At 37.1% G+C, this 20332-nt stretch overlaps 1 protein-coding gene across 1 annotated transcript in view; it reads right to left on the bottom strand.

The window, feature by feature from the left end:
* FBN2 (fibrillin 2) overlaps nucleotides 1-20332 on the bottom strand; it is a 292375-nt gene that overhangs the window by 94635 nt on the left and 177408 nt on the right. Inside the window, exons 12-18 of the mRNA XM_064275596.1 lie at nucleotides 19123-19242; nucleotides 18074-18199; nucleotides 16744-16866; nucleotides 14490-14612; nucleotides 8077-8229; nucleotides 4618-4671; nucleotides 2871-2996 (exon numbers count right to left, since the gene is read on the bottom strand). Coding sequence (XP_064131666.1) covers nucleotides 2871-2996; nucleotides 4618-4671; nucleotides 8077-8229; nucleotides 14490-14612; nucleotides 16744-16866; nucleotides 18074-18199; nucleotides 19123-19242 — 825 coding nt within the window. The remainder of the gene's footprint in view (nucleotides 1-2870; nucleotides 2997-4617; nucleotides 4672-8076; nucleotides 8230-14489; nucleotides 14613-16743; nucleotides 16867-18073; nucleotides 18200-19122; nucleotides 19243-20332) is intronic.

Below are 20332 nucleotides of genomic sequence, written 5' to 3'. Positions count from 1 at the left end.
TTTTTTCCTTTAGATGATTTTACTCCAATTCTAAATCTTAATTTATTAAAAAATACTCTATTTTTAGGCATGACCATCATTTTCCCCCCATGATTGTCGTTGTTAGCTGCCCTGAAGTCTATTCTGACTCATGGTGACCTCACGTGTGCAGAGTAGAACTGCTCAAGAGGGTTTTCAAGGCGGTGATCTTTCGGAAGCAGACTGCTAGGCCTGGATTCTGAGGTGTCTCTGGGCGGATCTGAACTGTCAGCCTTTCAGCTAGTAGTCGAGTGCTTAACTATTTGCACCATCCAGATATTCCCTCCCCCATGACTGTATAATGTTGTATCAAGTGATTGCTTAACTCAATCATTTCTCCATTCCTGAAATTTGGCTTATTTTTACTTTTAAAATCTAGTTTTAATTTTATCAAAATTATACGTGTACCTACTTTAAAGAGTTAAATACTTACATAATCATGTTCAGTGTGTGAATGCTCACTTAATCTTTTTTTCAGTAGGGTATCCATGTTCTAAAGTGTATTTGGAAGCTCTGGTCACTGGAAAAAACTTAGCTTCTGATAAATAAAAGCTCTCCTGCACATTTTTAGGGAAGTAAAATGTGTGGCTGGTGCCCCTTTCCTTGTAGACATCAAAATCAATTCTATCGTAAATATATAATATTTAGTATAGCTTTATATGAGGAGGCTGGGTGGCGTAAATGGCTTGTGATGGCTGCTAACGTAATGATTAGTGGTTGGAACCCACTCAGGGACTCCTCAGAATAAAAGGCCTACTGATCTCCTTCTGTAAATATTGTTGTTTTTACGTGCTGTTGTGTTGGTTCCAACTCACAGTGACCCTATGTATAGCAGAAAGAACCACTGCTTGGCCCTGCGTCTCACAATTACAGCCAAGAAAACCCTATGGAGCTGTTCTACTCTGTAACACACGGGGTTGCCATGAGTCAGGGGCTGACTTGATGACACCTAACAACAATAATAAAACAGCTTTACATATCCATCTGTATATCTTCAACTCAGGGTCAGATATATTCAATAATAAAAACCAGTACTTTATCAAAATTTTGAAGAGAAATGTATCACTTTCGAACCACAATCATCAACACTTGGTTGTAAGGGTCATCAGTGATTAGTTGTAAAAGTTATTATGTGCAATGATGGGCCAAATAGCATTCATTTTATAAAAGTGAACTCAAATCCACTCTGTGAGAAAATCTAGATTCTTTGTGTGTGAGACAGAGAACTTAGTTTGGCCCTTATCTGTGGTTTCTGAACATAGACCCTGGAATAGTCTGAACAACTGAGGTGCTCCTTGCTTTCCAAAACAGCCAGGCAACCCTTCAACATGTGTAAGTAAGTAGAGGATATACAGGCCCTACCCTGGCAACAGGCCCCACTCAGGTAACTAACCTCAGGAAGAGAGGGGGCATGATGCAGTTATGGATATTCATTGATGGGACTGATCAAAACTATGCATTAAGGCCCCAGTCATGCATAGTCATTTAGGTCCCAATCACTAAGGAACCCTGGACCTTGGAGCTCTCTCTTTTGGTGCTTCCTAGATTGGTGAGAACATACATGAAAGGTAGAGGGTGGTACATCCCTGGGGACAGTGGGAGCATCATGCCAGGAACTCTCCCAGGTCTTGTTTGATATGTCTCTTCACTTATATTCTTTCTGGTTATAATAAATGGGTAACTAAGTATAGGTAATAGTCTCTGTGAATTTTGTGAGCCAATATAGGGAATTAAGGAACTCACAAGAGGCGATGAGATTCTGACTTAGGTCAGGGTGGCTAATTCAGAGGAGGGCCGGGCAGGCAGTCAGAATGAAGGGGTCCTAACTTGTGAAGAACTATGTTTGGGTGGCTAGGTGACAGAGAAATGCTGCATGGGCAGCTGATAAAGAAGAATGGAGTACTTCTAGCTTGTGAACTAGCCTCAAAGGGCTAGAGAGAGTGAGAGACACAGAGAGTGTGAGAGAGAGAGAGACTGAGAGAGAGAGAAAGAGTGAGTGCGTGAGTGTGTGAGAGAGAGACTGGCTAACCTCAGTGCAGGGAGTTATGCAGACTCCTGAGCCTACAGCTAGTATTTGATGACCTAACTGGGTGGTTAGGATGAGAGGCAAGTGCAACAGAAGTGGATGGTGACAGGGAATGAAAATACGGGAAAGTGAAGCCTGGGTTCACTTCCAGGTTGGAATTGGATCCATGCTGGTAAGGTGGTAAAGGTGAGGTTTGCCCATCTGGCCCCTTTAATGGTGCAGTTTAGCGACAGCATCATGCTTTGCAACTAAAGCAATTTTATTTTCTTAAATAGATGAACTAACAGAAAACAATTACAACATTGCCAGACCTCTTCATCCTCCTTCCCTTCCTTTTGTTAAACCTAAATCACATATTTGAGTTTTTTCAAATATTCTCTTATAAATTACAAAAAGAAAACATGCCATTTTACTTATGTAGTAACAACTAGTTGTTTCTTTACAGAATTCAAAGTTTTCTCAATCTGTAACACTTTATTTTCTTGACTTACCATTATCCACGTTGCCCCATTAATTTCTGAAGTCCATTTCTTAGTGAAAATTTATATAATTAAGATAGACACAGAAAAACAACAGGCCAATAATTGAGCATATGTGTCCATTCATTTGTGGAAAGAATGATTTAAAAATAAATTGTACAAACAGAAGATTGTTATTGTGTAATGAAAATCTATTTGATCCCAGTATTTTTACAACTCTGTGTATTAAGAAGGAAATGAGGACTTTAAGATTTTTTTACTCATTTATTTGTACTTTGACTAATGCTATAACCCATGGGATTAAACTGTACTAAAACGTTCTTGAATGAATATAACAAAAAACTTACCAATACAGTTTCTTCCAGAGGCATCTGGTTCATAGCCACTGTTGCAATTACAACGGTAACTACCGCGTAAGTTCTCACAAATTCCATTGGCACATATATCGGGATCCAAAGCACACTCATTGATATCTGCATTAAATGTTGACAATTCAATGCCCACACATACATTTGACTGTCTGTTGACAAATGCAGGGCTAATAAACATGACTAAACATAAAAAGTGTTTACCTAACTCTGTAAGTCTACAATTTGCCTGCCTTTCAGAAAGGAAAAGGAAATGAAAACAGGAATAAGAGAGTAAAATTGAGAGAAACAGAACACTTCACTAGTAAGTCAATGAAAAAAAGAAGGGTGCTGGCAGAAATTCAAGGAATTGAACCATTTAACATGCCTGTATTTATGATAAAATTAATGCAGAAACTTTATAGGCTGTTGGCCCAAAATCCAAAGAGAAACTCAACTTGATAGCTCTCATGACTATCTAATTAAAAGACAGAGATTTATTAGTGTGGCCTATATAATTTTATGGTCCCTGAAGGCAGGGGGTGTTTCCATTTTATTATCAATTTTAACAGTCGACTAAGTAATATGATATTTAATAAATGCTCCTCATTATTAATGAATCGACATTAATGGAGAGGACAGTTCAAACATGGCTGCTTCAGAACAAGATGTTTTAGAACGAGCAATGAATATGAGTACTCTCTGCAGTACTCTCTGTCACCATGGGCAGTGGGACATGAGGAATGACGTGCCTGTTTGTGAAGCCAATAGTTTGCAACAGGCAGCTGGCTCCGTTGGGAAGGCCATATGGAAAGGGAATAAAGGAGTAGGCCAAAAACCAAATTTTGGTCACTATGCTCAAATTCTGATGATACCATTATTTTCAAGAGTTTGGAAGACTTTCTTAAATACTACAGAAATACCAGCCTTTTCATTTTATTTTTGGGAAAGGCATCTCTGTAAAAGACAATTTCCTTTTTTAATTCTGGCTCCTAATATTCATTGCAAAGATTCAACATTATTAACAACTGATCTATAACTTTTTAAAATTCTTCTCAAACCCAAAAGTAGAAAGATATATATATGCAATGTGAAAACTTAACAGCACCCTATACTTTTATTTAAAAAACAAGCCTACATGTATAACGAAATTGAAAAGAAATTTAAAATTATGACACATATATACTTAAATGTTCAACATTACATATTTGAATTTTAACCATATTAATTTTAAAATAAGAATATTTTAATAAATTTTACCTCTTTAGCTGCATAGAAACATTTTAGTATTCTTAAGCAAATACGGTCTTAATTTATTCTTAGGGCAGTGTTTCCTAAACTTCATCCATATTAAATATTTCTTAAAGGTTGTTTTTTTTAAACCATATCTGCATCATTATTTAAGATTTCTTCTTAAGACTGACTCACTTTTTTTCTTTAAACAGACATACCAACTTTTGTCTCCTCTTAAGCAATGGTATCCATAAAATCATGGATATTCTGTGTTACTGACATTTTGGACGCTGCATATTTAACAGATAAATATTTACCCAAGATGAAAAATGTGTATCTATATGCCACTTAGAATAATCTGGAATATAATGTGTTTTAGGAGATAATTTATCTTATTATTTTGTACTCATATGTTCTTATATTAAATAATATCATTATATTAATAACATTATCTAATAAGTCTTTGAATTATAAAATTACTACAATTATAATGTTGAGAATTGAATGCAGTTACCTCTTCCATCCACAGTGATACCTACTCCACTACTACAAAGGCCATGGAATTCAGCTGTATGATAATAATAATAATAAAAGAGAAATTAAAAACTGTAACCTATAACTTTTTCATAATTCTAAAACTACCATTAGAAAGAATTATATGCATTAATTTTTATATTAAAAAAATTTCCATTTTGAAGTACATAAGTAGTTTAAGAATTTCAAAATCACATATGAGAATAAAAAAGTACATAAAAATAAGTCATCATCTTAAACAGTATTAATACATTGATAAATGTTCTGTTATTTTCTACATATGAATATTTCAAAAAATAAAAACTATACTATAGCGATTGTTTTATAACTTTGTTTTTTTCTCTTAATAATAAAATAATAATAGCCAACACTTGTATACTAGAACTTACCACATGCCTGGCATTGTTCTAGCATTTTACAACTAATAATTTATTTAACCTTCCCAACAGCACGGCCTATCCAAAAACCAAACCTGTAGCCATTAAGTCAATTCCGACTCACAGCGGCCCTAAAGGACAATGTAGAACTGCTGCACAGGGTTTCCAAGGAGTGGCTGGTGGATTCAAACCGCCGACCTCCTGGTTAGCAGCTGTAGCTCACCCACTGCTGTTGAGTCAACTCTGACTCAGAGCAACCCTACAGGACAGAGTACAACTGCCCCGTAGGGTTTCCAAGAAATGGCTGGTGGATTCAAACTACCAACCCTTTGGTTGGCAGCGGATCTTTAACCACTGTGCCACTAGGGCTCCTACAAACCCAAACCAAACCCACTGCTGTCGAGTCGATTCCCGACTCATAGCGACCCTGTAGGACAGTGTAGAACTGCCCTGTAGAGTTTCCAAGGAGTGCCTGGCAGATTCGAACTGATGATTTCTTGGTTAGCAGCCGTGGCACTTAACCATTACGCCACAGGGTCTCCATAAAGTTCTCGAGAAAGGTCTGCTGGATTTGAACTGCTCGCCTTTTGTCTAACAGCCATAGCTGCTGACTACTAGGCCACCAGGGCTTCCCAGGGCTCCTAAACTATTATTTCCCCCATTTTACAGCTGAGGAAACTGGGGCACAGAGAAGTGAAGTAATTTGTTCAGGGTTGTATAAGTCATAAGTGGGGCACAAACTTGAATTCTGGCCATTCTATCAGGGATGTCTTTCCATGTCAATATAAAAACCAAAAACCAAACCTGTCGCTGTAGAGTTGATTCCAACTCCTAAAGATCCTACAGAACAGAGCAGAACTGCTCCATAAGCTTTCCAAGAAGTGCCTGATAGATCTGAACTGCCGACCTTTTGGTTAGCAGCCAAGCTCTTAACCACTGCACCACAAGGGCTTCACATGTCAATATAGACTCACTTAAGATTTCTTTCAAAAACAATGTTTTTTCACAGCTATATGGATGTTAACACATTTATTCAATCAATCCTGTACTAATGAAAATTAAGTCTGTCCAACTTTTAGCGATTATAACAAATAATATGAAGTTCAATTATATCACTAGGATAATCTCCTAGAAGTAAAGCTGTTAAAACTTTATGCCTCTTTTAAAGTTTGTGATAATCCCCCAAACCAGCTGCCGTCAAGTCAATTTCAACTCATGGTGACCTTGTGGGTGTCAGAGTAGAACTGATGGCTGATTTTTCAGAAGTATAGTGACAGGCCTTTCTTCTGAGGTACCTCTGGGTGGACTCAAATCTCCAACCTTCCAGTTAGCAGCAGAGCATGTTAACCTTTTGCACCACCCGGGGCCTCCCCTCCCTAAATGTACAAGTTAGACTTCTACCAGGACTGTAAGAGAGGACTCATTTTTGTAACGCTCACCATCACTGGAAAAATAAATCGACACTTTACCAATCTGAAAAATAAAAATGGTATCTTATTTTTTTAAATTTTAGGCATATTTTTATATCATTATCTACCATTTTTATTTCTTCTTTGTGAAATCCTATTTATGTGCTTTGAACTTTTTTCTATAGAGAATTTCAAGTTTTTTTATTAATGCAAATTCTTTATAAATTAAGGAATGATGCATGAAAATACTTTTCCAAATTACATGTGTTATTTTAGTATTTGCCATTTGTTTGGAAGTCAAAATTTTTTAAAATTATATATTCCATATGAAAATTATTTTTGTAAGGTTTAAGTTAGAGTTCTAACTTCATATTTTTTCTAATAATTATCAACAATACTCATTATATACTTCATTTTTCTTCAGTGATTTAAAATGCTGTCTTTATCATTCTTCCCATTTATATTCAGGCCTATTTCTAGTTTCATTTTATTAGTTCACTGATCTTTTTATTTAGTCTTTTACCAGTTTAGGAGCCCTGGTGGTATGATAGTTAAGAGCCTGGCTGTTAACCAAAAAGTCAGCAGTTCAAATCCACCAGCTGCTCCTTGGAAACCCTATAAAGCAGTTCTTTCACTCTTTCCTATAGGGTCCTGATGAGTCAGAACTGGCTTGACGGCAATGGGTTTTTTTGGTTACCAGCTTAGGTACTTCTTTCATAATAGGAATAATACGTTTTAATGTATTTTAGGGCAAGATGCTCTTCCTTATCCTCCTTTTAAAAAAATGTTATGCCTAGCAGTTCTTCTAGATAATAATTAACCATTTGGTTGAATTTTGAATACTCCATTTAGGATCTTTGCAGAATTACAGGCCATATCCTTTGCCTGGAATGCTTTTCTCCCAACCCTTACCTGTGAAGTTAATAGTTTTTTAAGACCAAATTAAACATAGCCCCCTCCCTCTGTGAAGTCTTTCCCGGCTTCCCCAGGCAACTAACTGCTCCTTCCTTTCTGCTATCACATTTCTTTCTGTCTCTTTTAAGGCACTAATCATACTAAATTGTAACTTAAATGTCTGCCTGCCTATATTCTCAATATTTCCAACATTAAGGAAAAAAAAAGATTGTGTTTATTTTTGAATTGCTACTGCCTTACATACAGTCAATACAAATTAAGTAAATGTATGAATAAATAACAGTCAAATTTATTATTGACATTAATCCTCATAGAATTAATGATAAACTATGGCCTGAGACCATTCTGTAGATTAAAAAAAAAAAATAATCAGGCTCTTATATATTTACAGCCTTGAAAACGACCAATAATTTTTGTTATTTATCTTCACAATGACATCGTAAACAGGCAAACCGAGACTAACACATTCATGTAAAAATCTGTTCAAACAATCATAATTAAATCAGTAAGTGGATTTTTCTATTCACTGTGTGTTCTCTCCCTACCTAGCCATCATATGTAAACACGTGCCAAACCGTCTCATTATATGCCTCACATACCTACACAGAATTGGATTTCTTTCCTTTAATTAAAAATAATGATAAAACACTTTAAAGCGGCTATACTATCTGGCCAAATTTCTATGCTGAATTTCTAGATTTTTTTTTAATCAGGTGAGCAAATGGCAAATGTGATTACCTGAGTTTTTAGCAGGGCACGGCTGACAGGGCTCTCCAAAACCATAGTCTGGGTTGGCACAGCAGCATTCAGACTTGGTCACTGCACCAGGAAAGGGACGGACACACACTCCCTTCTTGATTCCACCATAGCACGTACTGCGCATGTGAGTATCTAAAGGAGGCATAAGAATAACGACTTGAACTAGTGATGGAGACAAAAAGATTTCAAAACTAAAGCCTTCTTTTAAGCTAAGTGGCCCACTTGACTGGAAGTTTTAAGAAGGAATCTGCCACTTAAAAAAATTTGTTATCTTTAGCATCTAAAAAAAACAAAAAACCCCACTAGTGTCAAGTTGATTTCGACTCATAGCAACTCTATAGCACAGAGTAGAACTGCCCCGTAGGGTTTCCAAGGCTGTAATCTTTAGGGAAGCAGGCTGCCACATCTTTCTTCAGCAGAGTGGCCGGTGAGTTCAAACTGTCGACCTTTTGGTAAGCAGCTGAGCACTTTAACTACTGTGTAACCAGGACATCTAATGGTGTTAGGAAATCAACAAATGTTTGTTGAGTGAGGGAATGAATGAATGCATACTAACAACTCATTTTTTTTCCTCAAAGAAGTTTTATCTGCTATACAAGTATCCATTACTCACTTATACTCACAAATCTTTTCATTGAGCCAAGTACATTTCCAGTTATAAACAGCACTTTGAGCTGAAAATCACTGGCTATACTCTACTAAAAATGACACGATTACTTTTACTTTAAAAGCTCTAATGAACAAAGACAGGCAGTGACGTTGAACTAACTTAAGGTGACGCTGCTTAACGGTGAGATTTCTTACTTCAACTTCCTTAGTCAGGTAGCCTCTTTTCAACCTCCATGCACTGCTTGGTAGTCACTTAGGTTGTGTTTTAATCTCAGACTCTCAATAAAGTCAATTATAAATGTCAAAACTATCAATATATGTCCCTGGAATTATGCTAGTTGCTTCACAAATATCACACTGTACAGTCACACGAACAACTCTAAAGCACATTAACCATTATCTCCATTTTAAAGATGAGGAAAATGGGGTTCAGAGGGGTTAAGTTAAGTAGCTCAAAGTCCTAGAGATACCCAGTACCTGAGCTGAGATTCTGACTCAGGCTTGTGTAACCTCCTGTGAGGTGTGGAATCACCCTGCAGAAAGCTATTTGGTCATTGTTCTTGGTTCCTGAGAGCCAGCCCAATACCTGAGGCTAATGAGTGTGAACTGACCAGCCTAAGAGGGACCAGCTGGGGGCCTTATACCGGCAAAGCCTCAAGAGGCATGACGTAATCTATCATGGCCATGTGGTGAGGCCAATAAAGCCTTTGCAAAATGCAGCCCAGGAGCTTCTCGGCTGGTGGCCATGCACGGGAGAGGGTAGCATGTTTCTCTTTGGGACATGGAAGCTCCACTCTGTGACCCCTCCCAAACCTTGCCTTATGTGTCTCTTTGTTTGCATCCTTTTTGCTATATTAAAGCTGTTATTGCAGGTATGGTGTTCCTGTGAGCACTTGAGTTGTTTCAATGAATTACAGGCCCAAAGGAGTAAGAAGGCTGGCTAGTCTAAAATAAAGGGAGTAATGTGATTTCTAAGGCAGTAGAGGAAAACTAATTTGGGGCTGGCTGGTCTAAAGTAGAAGGATTCGTATGGACTCCCAAGCTTGAGGCCAGTACCCTACAGTGATACCTGCTGACCTAGGTGGCTAGTGATGAGAGAGAAGTGCTGATTGGGCAGCAGGGGTCTGAACTGAACAGTCAAGGGAAGTGAGATTTCCACAGGATGCAGTTGGCATGTGGAGTGGGATTTGTTATCCACCACAAGCTGGAGTCAGAAGTGGATAATCTTAGTTTTCCTGGACAAGTTCACATACATTCCTACCCCCAAACTCTCTTTCCACTATGCCATGCAATGTCCCAAAGAAGCATATCCTGTTTAGTTCTTTCACTCTGTAGTCTTATGAAATATGCTACAACCTTATGAGACAGTAGATGGTCAATTATATAAAACTCAGATCATCATTAAGGCCAGAGAAGCAATAAAATTTTTAATGAGTATCCTGACATTGTAATTCCATCTAAAAGATAGCTCCTATCATAAACTAGAATTATTCCAACTTGTTGGAAATGATTTTATGTGATTGTTATGTGAAGTGAGTCATCTAATAATTTCTAATGATCCTGGGATGTTTCTCATTAAAACAATGAGATGTATGCCTTCATTTAAATCATTAGATGTCTGTATACTCAAATGGGACTGTTTTGGGAGAGCCATGAGATTTACCACACCAACCCCAAGGACGGCATGTGTCATCTCTTCCTTTTTCTGCTGTAACTGAGTTTGGTAGAGCTGCCTGAGTTACGAAGAAGTGCAGGGTTTGGTGCAAAGACCCATTTGCACAACTACAACATAGTTCATGATTCCCAATATGATTTTTTGAGTGCTTAGGATGCCACCAATTCTATCAAGATGTATCTGACACGGTCAACATTATTTTTATTTTCACTGGGAAAACATGTCATTCACAGTTTTTAGAAGTAGGTAAAAAAGCCTATGGAACTCTCTAGAAAAATGAGACAGTTTACCTCCTGGTGTGTGTTACAAGTTAGCTAAGCTCTTTAGAGCACCCAACATCAGAAGTTTCATGAAAAAGAAAGTAGCATAACTAATGTGGGTGGATTTTAGGGACATGAATTTTCCTGGGTTCAGATTCTCAAAAGTTGATCTTATAGTTAATACTCAAAAAAGTAGGGACAATGTTATTTCTTACCTTGAATGAAGACAGTCAACCTCTTTTTGTTCAAAGACCTCAGACTGGAACCCTAGTTCAAATGATGCCATTCAAACGGTCATGAAGCCACTGTTTACAAAGTGGACAGGAAAAGAGGCACCCATACCAGTAGCGCCATCAGCACATGTTCATATGAATGCCTCAGTGGCTGTTTATGGATCGAAATGCGTCCCCCCTGTGATTGTGACCTTGTTTGGAAACAGTCTTTGAAGATGTTATCAGCTAACATGAGGTCAGGCTGGAGTAGGGTGCATTCTAATTCCATCTGAGTGGTGTCTTTAGAAAATAGGAGAAGGGACACAGAGGCAGAGGAAAGAGTGAAGTGAAGATGAATCTCCAAGTTCAGGGATGCCTGGGGATGCCAAGAAGTTGACAGAGTCAAGAAAGCTTCCCCTAAAGCCTTAGGAGAAAACACGGCCTGCTGACACCCTGGATTCAGATTCCTGGCCTCCAGAACCGTGAAACGATAAATTTGTTTTATAAACCCACCTATTTTGTGAAACTCTGTTACAGTAGCTTTAGGAAATGAACAGAGTGGGGGACTGGATCTAAATGCAAAGCTATATTCTTCCTATAAAAAAAAAAATATGTTATCAAATTTCTCCATGCTTTTTCTTTCTTAAAAATAAATTTTTAAAAGAATTTACACAGGTAATTAGAAGATTCTATATATCGTTAGTAAAATATCCATGAATGGAAAATGATGATTTTCTTCTTTTTCTTTAGTATCATCCTTCCTTTATTGCTTAAAGCAGCAACTCTGAGACTTTGCCCTAGATGCGATGCCACTCTACTAGTTCAATAAAACAATCTTCCTCCTCTTCCTCCTCATCATAATAGCTAACTTACTGAGCATTTTCTAGGCATCACTGTTCTAAGTTTTACAGAGATAACACATGCAATATTAGTGTAATTTAAATCTCAAAACAATTTATGAGGAAAGGGAGATGGAGAGGTAACATCTTGCCCAAGGCCACACAGCTACTAAGTGGCAGAAATGGGCAGAAGAAAATTAACCTTCTAGCTGTCAGAAATGTCAAACAGTACTCAGAAAGATGCTGAAATATTCTAGAGCTGATGTAATATCATGTTAAAAATGCACTTTCAGGAGAAAACCTATGGCACTAAATATCAAATGCCAGGGTGAATTTTGAGACTGCACCCTGAAGAAAGTAGGCTTCAGAAATTGGTTATCTGATTCTTAAACCCCTCCTCAACAGTGAGGATATTGAAAGTTCAAGAGAGTAGCAAAAAAGAGAGAATTTTTTTGTAAGGGCTGGGTTATGAGTTGGGGGTACTTCCCGCCTTACTTCAGGTCAAGAGACAAGGGCTTCAATGGGAGACCTGAAGAACTCTGTCCCCACCTCTGCCTAAGATATCCAAAAGGCGGAGGCGGGCAGGCTATTCCTATTACAGGAACAAAGGAAAGATGGTGGCGGTGAGATCAACCTCTATTCACAGAGTTAAACAGGGCAAAGGATGTGTGTGCCCTATGGATCAGACATGGGATATGTTAGAAGTGGGTCTAAGAAGACTACCTGGAGCAGTGACGAGATGCCATCAGAGAGTCTGTGTGAAATGGGTGGTAAAGGACCAGAGGCTAAGCAAGCTGTGGCCACCAGGAGAAAAATGCCATGTCCAAAGCTCAGGAAGGGCAGTCAAATTCTTCTGAAGTACCCATAAAACCACCCACAAGGAAAGAAGTTGGCTTTAAACATCTGCAAAGCCCAGAAATCTTGAAGCTATCTCAGGACAGTACCAGAAATATAAGAGCTTTCTTGCTCCCACCTGCTCGCCTCTCCTCCCTCCATGTGACCCTGGTGGTTTCAGAAACCTTCTCACTTATAGGAGGTCCAAGTTTGGAGAGGGGAGAAATTTTAATTTAAAATTAAGTTAAGAATAATAACTATTATCTTGCACTAGACATCCTAATTTCTATTAATCGAGGTTATTTTTGCTATAGTAATCTTAGAACTTTGTTACCTACAAACATTCAGTAAAGTTAAAGGCTGGTCTAAGTTTTCTTCCTATGTTTTTGGACAAATTGCTTTCGTTGAACACATTTTAAAAGGAGAGGCGAGACAAAACTAAGGTTGCTCTCTGTTTATCCCCAGGCTACGAGTCATGCTTTTTCGGCATACTAGTTACAACAACAGTTTAACTTTCTGAAAAACAAAAACAACCCATAGCTCAGTATCTGGAGAAACAAAACAAAACAAATGAACACCAAAAAAGAAAAGATCTAAAATTAAAGTGCTAACCCTAATAATAATCCATGGTGGTGATTTTTCCTAACTTCAACAATCAGTGGCTCTCAAAAGTTTCACCGAAGGAAGAAGACATGAAGGAAACACATCTAAGCACATTATGGGAATGATAATATATGATTTTACATGTAACGATGTTTTTAATTAAGTGTAATCATGAAAAATGGGAAAGGGCTTTTAAACAATTTCTAGATGACTTTCCTACATCTAGAGAAGAGAATGAATTTTTGTGCTTGAACACAGAATTCCTAACAACTACTCATATGTTGGTTGCTTAAAAGAAATATTTCTCCTTCCAAAACTGGCTTTGAACTCACTGTAGATTTCCGTGGAATCATTTATGTAAAGGAAAAAGCAACTAAGTGTCTTAAAGTAACTGAAAATATTTTAGCTCTCTAAGCAGGAAGGAGCTACATTCTTCTAGCTGCTGTATTTGAAATATCCCTGAACAAAGTGCTGACAACCTTGTAGGCTGAAATAAATCCTAGATTGAAGACAGTGGATGAATTTAAGTGAATAGATTATTTCCATCTGCTTCTTTTCTTTTTCTTCCCCTTCGGGGTCCAAATGTTTTGATTCGCGTAAGTAAGAGTAAAGAATTATCAATTATTTCTTAGAAAGGATTTCATTTCTCTGAAATATACTTTTAAACCAGTGATCATGCCTGCTTTTTACTCAATGAAGCTGAAAAACAGGGAGTGCGTAACAGCTAATTCACTTTAGAAGTCTCACTCGAGCGCTTCAGAGACAAAAACGGTGTTAAATGTCTTTTTACAACTCGCTCTGTTATTGTTATCATTAGAACATATTGGCTGGGTTTTGAATGCCAGTGGCGTTTCTGTCTTGCCTGCCTTTTTTTTAAAGTTCCTGCCTGGCTGATTTATTTTCATGGAATCCATTTGACCAAGTATCCAAGAGGAATTCTGAATGGCCGAGAATGAAATGTATATTCTCTCTCATACTCTTCACTTGCTTCTACAGCTAGTTGCCTGGTGATGAAGAATGACTATTTGGAAACATTTCTAGTTTTTGATACAAGTCTAAGTTCTATGGCATTATGCCATTTACATTTTAAATTTTGTTTGGAAAAGACAACAGCTTACTTAAATATAACTATACCCTTTTCATGTCTTATTTATTAATAATCACAAAATCTAAATCCATTATGTCCAGGAACTCAGTTATTTGATATTATCAAGGATGCTCGTTTAAGGCAAAATTTTTTTCTTCTTCAGTATTTTTGACTTGCATCCCATCAGAGCCTTCTGAAGGAGCTATCTGGGTTCTCTGTCCATTTTTCAGAGATCACTGGGACACTGGAGCCACTACAGAATGGTTTACTCACCAACGCAAACTCGGCCATCCACACCCACAGCCAGGCCAGGGGGACAGTCACAGCGGAAGGACCCCTCATTGTTGATGCAGTGCCCATTCATGCAGATTCCTGGGGTCTGGCATTCATCAACATCTGCCCAGAGGGGAAGAGAAGCCAGGGCCATTACTGGGTAAATTTTTTTAAAAGGTAATTTTGTTGTTGTTGTGGTGGTTAGAACGTACACAGCAGAACATATACCGATCCAACAGTTTTTACATGTGCAATTCAGTGACATTGATTACATCTGTCAAGTTGTGCAACCATTCTCGCCCTCCTTTTCTGTTGTTCCTCCTCCATTAACATAAATTCTCTGCCCCCTAAATTTCCTATTTAATCCTTCAAGTTGCTGTAGTCAATTGGATATAGATAAATCTTAAAAAAGTACAATGCTCAAGGCAGACATTCTTCACTAGTTAAGCTAAATTACTGTTTAGTTTTAAGAAGACTTCAGGGGATAGTTTTGGTTTAAGGTTTAAAGTTTATCTCAGGGCAATAGTTTTGGGGGTTCATCCAGCCTCCAAAACTCCAGAAAGTCTGGATTACATGAAAATTTGAAATTCTGTTCTGCATTTTCCCCCTTTTGATCAGCATTATGCTATAGAATCCTTTGATAAAAATATTCCATTACTGGGTAAATTTATCTTTTACTTTATTACAGAATTTACCTGTTGCCACTACCCTACACTATCAACCTTTTGTTTTTTACTTTATAACTTGGAGAAGAATACATAGATATGAGGACAAATCTTACATCTCAATGCAACCCTTTCAAACACACTCTCAAAAAGATTTACTGAGTGAAAGTTGCCTCACTTTACCCGTTAAGAAAAAAAGACACTCACTAACTCCTTTTTCATTATTTATTGATTTTAAACCTTATCTAATATGAAATATTTCATTCAAATTAGTTAAGTAAAACCAATTTTTTAAAACATTAGACTTTTTAAATTACTTTTTATTTTCACCCTTAAAAACTTTAACTAAAGGTAGATATTATTTTAATTTTAACTTATCAGTTCACAATTAGAAAATAATTTGGGGTACTGCCTTCAATTTGCAATCCACGTTATTAAACATAACGCAAAATTAAATGGCTCTAAAAGATGAAACAAGCTTCAAAACACCCAGCTGCCAAATCATGAACATTTCAAGACTTTTTGATTACATATGTAAGAAGAAAATGAAAAAAAAAATTAATTTCCAGAAAGCAGAAACTAGTGAGATATACATCACCTTTATATGTGTATATTAGTTTCTTAAGAAATACAGAAACAAAGTTACATACTGTAACATAATGCTACACCCTGGAACACAACTCTAATCTCATACGTGTTTCTTGGAGAGTCAACAAACTATCTGTTATTCATAAGCATGAGAACTACATTTCTCTCCATACTTTCCCAGGATTTCATTGAAATTATAAGGACTGGTTGTGAGTTTTATTTGGTATTCAGGTAAGTTTGTGCAACTATAGGCCAGAAAGCATTCATCAAGTTATTTTTTTCTAAAAGGAAGAAACTGGAAGAAAAAAAAACCCCAAAACTCACTTCTAACTAGGAACTACAAAATGTATTCCACCTTACTAAATTCCAATTGTGAGTGTGTGTGTATGTATGTGTGTGTATATAATATATATAGTCTCATTTATCTCTAAGAGAAAAATCTATTGTTTACTAAAGCAATATAACTTGACCTTTAAAATTGGTTTATATAAAAACAATTGAAAGAATATCCAAATTATTTCTTCACAAAATCAATTTAAGATTTTGAGATAATGGCATAGTCTTCCAATTGGTGGACTAGGTTTATGGAAAAGATGTTAATTGTAGACCAGTAATACGTTTTTTTTTTTTTTAATACACAGCAGTGAAAATAAATACATAGAAATTAAAGTTTTTTAGGATTTCTTCTTCTTTTTTTTTTTCATTAGAAAAGGAGTAGAGAGAAATTATTTCTATATTATCTCCTCCAGATGTGATAAAACCAATCTGTCATTCCCTTAATTTTCCCTATACCATTCTTATTTTTGTACAGACCTTATTGTTCTCTAGGCCACAATCTGTGTTTTTCTAGGAAGCTTTAGACACCTGCCTTATTGAATTAGTGAGGGATGTGAATAATATGAAATCCACATGAAGAAATTGAAGTAATTCTTGCATGATTCATTCAAATAAAACAGATGGTCTCAATCATAGTTACTTTCCTATTTCAAAGCCATACCTACCAGTACAGTAACGCCCATTTGGAGCCAAGACAAATCCTGGTTTGCAGATGCACTTGAAGCTGCCATCTTCGTTAATGCACATCCCATTCAAACACATGTTGGTAGTTGTACATTCATCATGATCTACAGAAAGAAAGAGGGAGAGTGGTTTAGACCACTGATTTAGACCAGTTCCCTCTCCTTCCACAAACAATCCGTAGTCAAATTCCACTACATAAATGAGCCATGTGTTCTTTTTTTTTTTTTTTTTTTAAGATGAATGTGAACTGAGTGTGGGAAAACATTGTGGAGATTGTGCAGGATCTTTGATATAAGGGGCATAAAAGAAAAGATTTAAATAACTCTTGAGTTTATCTGCTATTAAAAAACCAAACCCAATTCTCTTCAAGTCAATTCTGACTCACAGCAACCTTACAGGACAGGGTAGAAATACCCCATAGGATTTCCAGAGCTGTAATCCACAGAAGCAGACTGCCAAATCTTTCTCCTGCAGTACAGCTGGTGGGTTTGAACTGCTGACCTTTGAGTTAACAGCTGAGCATTTAACCACTGTGCCACTAGGGCTCCTTTTATCTGCTATTAAAACCACATAAACCATGAGTGTTTTACTTTGAGCACCAAAAAAGGTAAGAGCATTTCAGTGAGCATTTCTTTCGTAAGAGAGGTTAAAGCAAGGACAAACCTCACTGCAAGTGAAATGATCTGGAATTTCATTAGAGGGTGAAATATAATGTGTTGCCAAACATTTTTATATTTTCCCCCCATGCTGAGAAAAGGTCTTTTCTATTTTGTCAGTGTCGTAACCCCAACATCTGAGATATAGTAAGTGCACTAAATGGATATTTGAACTTATGATGAATAATTGCTACTTACAATTAAATCAGGGAGCCCTGGTAGCACAACGGTTAAGCACTCGGCTACTAACTGAGGACTGGTGGTTTGAACCCACCAGTCACTTCCCAGTAGAAAAGACCTGGTGATCCCGTAAGGATTTCACCTTGGGAAACCCTATGGAGCATTCCTACTCTGTCCTATAGGGTCGCTATGAGTTGGAATTTACTTGATGACACACAACTACAACAACTAATAAACATACGCCACACAGAAAATTGCCAGAAGCAGAAAATTCTTCTTTGTTATAACATTTCCAAAAGTCTATTTGTTCACTTAAATCGTCTTATGTGAAACACATTTATATTTTATCTCAGTCAGCTAAAGAACTCTCACATACGTGGTGTGTGAGCTTTCGTGGAAACAGTATATATGATTCTAAGTAAAAATGTGTATGTGCTTTAAAAATCTTTTGCAAGGGAGCAGGCAATTTCCATACCAACACAGTTTTTTCCATCTGTAGTTAATTCAAAGCCGGCATTACAAATGCACTGGAAACTTCCATCTGTGTTCACGCATCGACCATTTTTACAAAGAACCCCATTCTGAATGCACTCATCAATATCTGAAAGATTAACAGTGGCCGAACATATTATTTTTACAATACTTACAGAAACAGTAAAATAATAGACGTAATTTCATATGTCCAGATTGTTTTTACATGTAATATTCAAGATCATGTTACTTTAGCAAAATTTCCATCTCTCACTCCTTTTTTTCCTCGGTAGGTGAGTGTAAGCGACTTTACAGCCCTGACTTATAGTGGCTGAAGAGGGGAAGAAACAGAGGAATGACACGGTTGTGTAGCGAGTCTAAGAAAGAAGTGGGTAGTGCAGCTGTTTTCGACTTGGTGGTTGAACACCTTAGAAGTCTGAGCAAGGAGTTAAAAAAATAAAGCAACTCCAGAGTTTCTGGATTAAGAGTAATATGAAAACGGCTAGAGAATGTTGATTCAAGCAGCTACCTGCGGATGAATAGAAAATGAAAAAGGAGACAAGCAGAGTCATCTGTTAAAAGGATTCTGAGATGAATTAACAGTGAAGTAGAGTCTGGATGAGAGCGGAGGTGGGTATAGCAATGGAACTGTGAACAAAGTCTAGGTATGATTTGGTGTTGGACTAGGTGTGGGGTATAGAGAGAGCAGCAGTTAAAAATTATTACAAATCTTAAGCCCTGGTAATCAGAGAATGGTAACACTACTGATGTTACTTGGAGAAAGAAGCTGTGGTCTAGGGAAGGAGGAGAAACTCAATTCTTGCGAAGCCAGATACCAAGATGCCTGGGTTATCTATGCAAATAGTGTTTATATTTAAAGGAAGCACCTCTGAGGGGCTCTGTTTTCTGAAGGTAGCATAAAATAAACCTGCAATCATGTAATAGCACTTATTTCATTCCATGTCGTACTTTAATAAATTTACTTTTAACCTCAACAGCCTTGGTCACTACAGTTCATGGAACATTTTCGTATGTAAAAGCAAACTGCCTTACCAATGCATGCTTGCTTGGTAGGAGTCCTCTGGAATCCAGCATGACATTTACAGTAATAGGATCCAGGTGTGTTAACACAATCTCCATTAGTGCAGGGATTTGATGTGCATTCATCAACATCTGTAAGCAGCAAAAGAAACCATTACAGACTTCACTCCATTTGTAGAGATGTTTGTTTAAAGTACATTTAGCCCTCCCAAATTTGAGAGAAGGCCAGTCAGTGGTAATAGTCTAAATAGCACAGTATTTATAAATGAATGAAAATTCCTTTCTTCAAATGCATACAGAGGCTAGTCTGGGGACTTACAAAATTATTGCCTATTGGAGTTTATAAAGGAATTTGCTTTAATCAAGAAATAATGGTTTTTCAATTTGAATACTGCACAATGATTAAAAGCATAGGCTCTGAAAAGAGACAGCCATGAGTTCTAATAGGCTGTAATCCTTATTATCTATAGGAACCTGGTAAGTCAATGTTCATTCTAAGGGCTCAGGGCAGTGTCAGAACAATAATTAAAAGTTTTTGAAGATACAGATTTATATTACAGGCTGTTACTGCTGTTAGTTTTAAAGGAAAAGATCGATGGATTATGAACTTAACTACACGTGTACCCTTTGGGGCTTGTATAATATTTTCAAGAAACAAACATAGGATGGAGGATGGGGTGGAAAATGGAAATTAATTAAAACAAAGCCTCATATTTTTGCAGTTTCAGGTTTCTTAAGGACTTTAAAGCACATGATTCTTTGGTTTTAGTTCTAATTTTAAACGTAAGAAACGCCACCCACTACTTTTCATGCAAGTCCTCCTAAGGCTTGATCCAACTCAGACTCCAGCGCAGAATTCAGGGTCTGCAAAAGCAAGCTATGGCTGACACACGGAACAGTCTGGACTAGTCCATTCCCAGGGAAATCACACGTGCCATTCAGCGTTAGAAGAAGTTTAATTCATCTTCTCTCTGCAATTGCCCACTAAATATTGAGTGCTGGCAAACTGAAAACCTGGCTGGCCTGTGAGGGCATACTGATTTGCCATTACATATACAAGGAGAAGCCATTAACAAATACGGTTTCAGCTAAATTTGAGAGTACAACAATAAAACCAATTTACAGGATTACCATTTTAATAAACAGATTGCTCCCTTCACAGATGTTCTTAGAAGAGAAACTGTATGCTATCAAACTCACCAACTTCATTTATATAAACACT

This window comes from Loxodonta africana, chromosome 2 (assembly GCF_030014295.1).
Source record: "Loxodonta africana isolate mLoxAfr1 chromosome 2, mLoxAfr1.hap2, whole genome shotgun sequence".
Lineage (NCBI taxonomy): Eukaryota > Metazoa > Chordata > Mammalia > Proboscidea > Elephantidae > Loxodonta > Loxodonta africana.
The sequence above is the reverse complement of the archived record's forward strand: the minus strand, read 5'-3'. Positions and strand labels throughout refer to the sequence as shown.